Below are 6,052 nucleotides of genomic sequence, written 5' to 3'. Positions count from 1 at the left end.
TCCACATCTCAAAACAGTTTTACACCAGCGTATCTCCACCAATGCAAACACATTTAAACCTAAGTCCTAGTAAGAATTGGGCCTGTGTGATGACATGCAGAAAGAAGCTCTCAGACTGGGAAATAGGAAGCACATTGTGGCAGGCTTCCCAGGTCTACTGCTGAATGGTGTCCCAGTGAGCAGCACACATGTAGAGGGTACCCTGGACAAGTTTGGTCCCAGGTACATTGTCTGATGTGTTATAATGACTCAAACAGGGCAGATCAATAAATCTGAAATAAGTAAGGAAGTTAAAACTTGGGAAGGGAGAGGGACCAGGCTAAGTGACAGATGCTTAATGTTTCCTAAACAGAGGCATTGGCCATGTCTGAGTTCCCTTACTGCAGCAAGCTCCTTCCTTGGTGAATTCAGCTACCAGAGTATGATTTAATCCTCATCAAGCAACTGCATGACGCTTGAATGGAGAAGCTCATAAAAGAAATCTGTTTCTTAGTTCAAGCAGAAAATTTCACTGTATTCTGGGCATGTTTGAGACTCAGCGCTATCCGAGTTTCAAAAGAGAAAGTCGGCCAAGTGCTGTGACAGCTCGACGTGGCCCCTCACTGTTTTGCCATTAATTCCAGCTTAACCAGTGCCCTGGATTCAGCGCATGCTACAAGGAAAAAGACTCAAGTTTCTCCTCTGACCTAGATGAAGGACAGCGATTTTCAGGTTACTAACTGCACTTCTTTTGCACTATGCAAGGTAAGCCTGTTGACTCTACGTTTTAGTCTGCATGGCATGATGCCTAGAAATGCACTCATGGGTTGAGATCACATCTGGACTAGACATTAAAAAATAAGGAAAAAAGAAACAGTATCACTGCTGATTCACCTAACCACTGAGTAATAGAGCCAGGCTCCCTCCTGCTGGCTCTGCATGGTGCCTTCACTTGCCATGAGTCAACGAACTCCCAGTGGTGGGAGTTCAGAGCCCTAGGTTCAAGACACGGTGGTGGGATAATGCATCTCCTAGGAGGAGTAAGTTCAAATGAAAGTATAGTAGCCAAACCAAGCCCGAGAGAACTCCATGAAAGCCTCCTGAACCTGGGGCATGAGTAGAAAGATGCATGAATTATGGTGCTTAGGCAGAAAAGGGGCACCTGGATACTCAGGCAATGCCCGAGAACATGTGTGTGCCTTCCTTGGCTTGGCAGGTAGAGAGCTTGCAGTCTGACAAAGGAAGCAACTATCAAGTTGAGGCAGTGAATGCTTTTTCTGGGTCTGTCACTTTAGCAAATGCATTTAAAAGCTACCTCAGCCTAGTGACCACATCCCCCATTCCCTGCTTTCAAAGGAGATCAGGGCACAGAGATAACCCAGGGTCAGCTTGCACATTTTGGTGGTTCATTGGTTATGCATTTCTAAGAGTATGACTGACTCCTCTCCCCAGCTGCCAGGTTGCTGCAGACATAATAAATGTTAAAACGGTTGCCAGTTGAGTGTAAACGATTTTTTTCTTGGAGGGTAGAACAATTAAGAAACCCCACCACAACACTGCTGGCAAAAATATTCTCACAGATGCTACACCAAGCACTGGGATAGTTGGAGCAAGCTGGAAAGAATTCACTTTCATTGCAAAGCTAGAAATGGTTGTGCCATTCTCTCCCATGCACTCACTTCACATAACCCCTTGCTTGGGAGTCTAATGAGCTGCTTCTACAAACAAAACAATAATTTCCAGTAGTTAAAACATCCATGAGCCTCAAAATAGGCAATAAGTTTAGCTAGTTGACAAACAATTTACCCCCTGAAGTCATGGAAGTATGTAAGTTGGACACAAAGGAGAGCTGAGGAAGAGAGACAGAGAGAGAAGTAAAGCTGGTAACAGCAGTGAAAACAGAAGCAGAATCTGACCCAGCTGCTAGGACAGCCTTCACAAACCATATGTTTCACATATTATCAGGTATTTATTAGGGCTGAGAATATGCTAGAAGACTGAATGTATGTTTTATTGTGTATTTAAACCAAGACTGGCTTTTTTTTTAATCAAAGATTAAAAGTTCCCCATTGAAGCATTCGTAACATATCTTCAAAAGACAGACAAAATAGGCTTCACAGCTGCATGAGAGAAATAGAATTAATGAGTTCCTAAAATTAATATCTTAATGTTGGGCATTATGTTTTCAATTGCCTAAATCTTAACAAAAAAAAAGCAGGAATGAATGCTCCAACTGTTCTACATTTTTAGAAGTACAATCGAAAAGCTGCAGTTGTGAGCACAGAGAACTGGAGAGCCACAGCAAGGCATATTTCTGTATGGAGCCAATATGTCTGTAGATCAGCTCTACTAAAGACAGAGCAGAGCCATACAATAGCAGCTGGGACTCCTGCATGCTCCAGGGATGCTCTTTTGCTGTGGCTCTCCCTGGACCTGCCACTGTTCTCTCCTTGTGCCAGGGTTGTTCTTCTCATCTGTTGAGTTTTGCCAAGTAATTGAGGGTGAGCCACTGCTGAAGGTGATGCATCTCTGCACCTTGCGTTTCAGCAAATGTGAGCTGCAGGCCCAAGAGAATCTTTTGGGCACTCAGCTGTGAAAGACCACATCTTCCCAAACTTGCTGCTTCTGGAGTAGCAGGGTGCACTCTGTAGTCACACTTAAGTCTACATAAACTTTCCAATAAAGCTCCGAGTTGAATAAAAGAAGTACTGAGCTGTTTTTTTTCCAGCAACAAAGACACAGAGATGAACCAGCATCACCCCAATGGCTGCTCTCCCTCTGACCAGGTGTCAGGCAGAGTCCTGTACCCTGGGTGGCAGCAGCATCTCTTAGCTAGCTTGTCCCAGCCCCAGCACAGGCCACACAGGTCTTAGAGATGGTTGTATGCTCTTATACATGCCAGCATCAAGCTTTGCTTCCTCTCCATAACTGCTGATACTTGGAGAAAGATCTATATTAATTTCCCCCCCTTTTTTTGTGTGTGTGTGGGTAGGATTTTTATAGGCACAGGTGTTCACTGAAACCTCATGCTCCATAGGTCATGTCTCAACTCACAGACTTGGTGTTATACAGATTCATTCTAGACAGAGACCTTTTTAAAATCCATAGGGGTTCATAGTTGCAGCCCATATCACAGAAACATTGAAAACAGGCTCTTCTTCAGCAGCTCCAGCCATCATCCCACCCTTGGTCACTTCCTCCTGCCAGCATGGAAGTATTCAAATTGTGCCAACACCACCATGAAGGGTGATGTTTTATTTTAAACAATCAAAAGAAAGAGAAAAGAAAATGAAAACTTTTCACATGAGCACAGCAGCCTGGCTCACATTGATGCTGTGAGCTGCAGGAGTGGTGTAGCACAGCAGGAGCAAGCCCCTGCTACTGCAGAGGCACCCATTCTGTGGGCAGCTGGCTCAAACAGGCAAGGAGCAAGCCTCTGAGCCAACACAGCATGAAATCAACCACCAGCCTGTCAGGAGAACAGGGGGCTGTTTTGATTCAACCACAGCTCATAAGGTCAATGTTGAGTGAAACTGCCGTAGGAAAACAGTCAGCAGCCCCCTAAGGAGCCACTGTTGCTTTCAAGACTGAGGGTTTGGTTTGTGGTACAGGTCAGCAGCATTTCACCCTCTAGATCTCTAACCAAAGGTTGCCACATTTACACAGGTAGCAATGGCTGCCCTCAAACCAACATTTTTCTACTGTCCACACTACAAACCACTTATCTCTAGTGTTCATAGCAGCCAGTTATACTGAGACCTGACCTGACACCAACACTCTCCTCCCTTGGTTTTCTTGTAGTCTAGCCTCTAGTAGATGTTTGCAGCTTACACACCTGCTAGAGGTTTCACATACATAGTCTTCTGCCTGCAGTCCCACAATACCTCATTCCTGGCTTCTTCCTCTTCATTTAAATTCCCTAGCCTGCCTATGCAAAGAGATGAGTACCCTGCAGCCCATTCTCCAAAAAGTCTCAATTCTCAGACCAGAAAAACAGCAGAATATTTGACTTGCACTAGAGAAAGCAGCAGCACAATATGGATTATTATAGGAAACAGAAGGTCCCAAACCCCTGGGCTTCTAATGTCAGTCTTGAGGCAGTTCTTTAAATAGCCTATTTTTCCTGGCTGGATTTATATATGTGAAGATGGTGGACACAAGGGGCTTCCTGTTCTGTGTTACAAATGGAATAATCCAAACACCTAATAATGCAATTATTTTGATGAATAAAAGAAGTATTGAACTTTTAAATTTGAATGTCATCATGCTGGTGAAGCTTTCAAGGTCTTCCACAGCACAGCAGACACTAATACTCATTGTGTGTTCACTGTAATGTTGCAATCCAGAGTGCAAATCTAACAGTGCTTAGGTAGTCTGTCAAACTGCATAGGCAGAAGACAAGAGTTTATGAAGGTCCTGGAAAAGGCCACTTTATGGATTGCATTTTAAACACATTTCCTTGATCTGAATCCTAATGGAACAAGCCTCAAAGCAGCTAAGGAAATTCTCAGTACTGGAGAGGTGGAAAACATGTTTGGATTCATTCCTAAGAAGAGTTTCTAGAAGAATCTAGAGAAGGTTGTAGATTCTAGTTTCTTTAAGGCTCAAGCACTAACAATGTTCATATACTACACGTAGAAGACTCCTTGGATTGCACAACATCAATCCAGAAACTGAAAGGACAATTCCAACACCATCTTTGGACCAAAGAGTGTGCAGTGGCACTCCAAAGCCACAGCACAGCCTTATATATATATATCCAAATCTTAAAGATAATTCATCAGCTTTACCACCATTATAAGGCAGTCTTTCCAGTGCATCTACATAAAATAGTCACCTGTGCCCATTACGAGGTTTGAAGTGGCCAGATGAAGCAAACTTCCACACATACTGAATAAAGAAATTCCAGCCATACACAGAGACACAAGCTTTAAAGATCATAAAGCAGGTTTCCTTAAGTAACTGCACTGCCAAAAAAGAAAAAAGATTTGTTGTGCTAAACAGAAGATATTCTATAGAAGGGAATAAGATGGACAACTACTTTTCACACCTATTTATTCATGTACATAGACTTTTTTCATTTGAAGGACATAACTAGGGAAACCCAGCCAGCCACCCTACTTTTAGCAGCTTTTCAGACATACACACAGGTAGACACACACAGAAATTTTGACCAAAAAAGGCTAACCAGCATGAAAAACTAAGCTATGGAGAAAGCCAGGGTTAACTGCAAGGTCAGGAGCCTGGTGGCACTTAGAACTCCTGTGACTAGGCATGTTGGTGAGGTGGTTTAACCAGAGCAGTCATCTTGGAAATAAGTCCAGGAAGAACACTAGGTATTACCCCTCCTTGAGCAATAGTCACACAACATAAGAGCTTGTTCAGCTCATTATCGTTTCTCACAGCCAGCTGGATGTGTCTGGGCAGGATCCTGGTTTTCTTGTTTTCCCGTGCAGCTTTCCCCGCCAACTCCAGGATCTCAGCACTCAGGTACTCCAGCACCGCAGCGAGGTAGACAGCAGCGCCAGTACCAATCCTGTCAGCATAGTTCCCTCTTTTAAGGAGCCTGTAGACGCGACCCACGGGGAACTGCAGATCAGCTTTGGCTGATTTGGATTTCTTTGGCCCAGGGTTTGACTTTGTGGTTTTCTTCCCCATTCAGATATCAATCTAGTATAGAAAGAGTAAGAATTAAGAAAAACCCAAACTAAATAGACACAGAAACCAAAGTCCTTTCTTCCTCTTCATTTCACTCACTGCCCAATTCCTTTACAAGTCAGTTTTCCATCTCATAAAGTTTGTTAGCTGTTCACACTTTTGTCTGAAGGAGCAAACGGGTCAGGCTGCTGCTTGGGGAGAGTATGGCAAGTTTCCAGCCAAGAGGCATTTACCAGCTCAGTCAGATCAACAGGTTATCCATCTGCCAGATTTCCAAAACTTTTCAAGACAGTAAGAACTTGGAGCAAAGTCTTCTGACTCAGTATCAAGGGAGAGCTGCACTTAAGGAGAAAGGTTAAGAAAACTAAGCTTCAAGACACTTGCAAGCATTCAGAAACCCTTCAGGGAAGCTTTA

General features: G+C 43.6%; 1 protein-coding gene across 1 annotated transcript; it reads right to left on the bottom strand.

The window, feature by feature from the left end:
* Positions 1 to 5,247: 5,247 nt before the first annotated feature.
* LOC134168711 (histone H2A-beta, sperm-like) lies at positions 5,248 to 5,637 on the bottom strand. The gene has a single exon (XM_062628714.1). It carries the CDS (start codon positions 5,635 to 5,637, stop codon positions 5,248 to 5,250), a length of 390 nt encoding a protein of 129 aa, XP_062484698.1.
* Between the last annotated feature and the right edge of the window lie 415 nt (positions 5,638 to 6,052).

Source organism: Pezoporus occidentalis, unplaced genomic scaffold (assembly GCF_034315485.1).
Source record: "Pezoporus occidentalis ecotype Australia unplaced genomic scaffold, CSIRO_AGI_Poc_V1 ctg32, whole genome shotgun sequence".
Classification (NCBI taxonomy): domain Eukaryota; kingdom Metazoa; phylum Chordata; class Aves; order Psittaciformes; family Psittacidae; genus Pezoporus; species Pezoporus occidentalis.
This window is presented reverse-complemented; position numbering and strand designations above follow the sequence as displayed.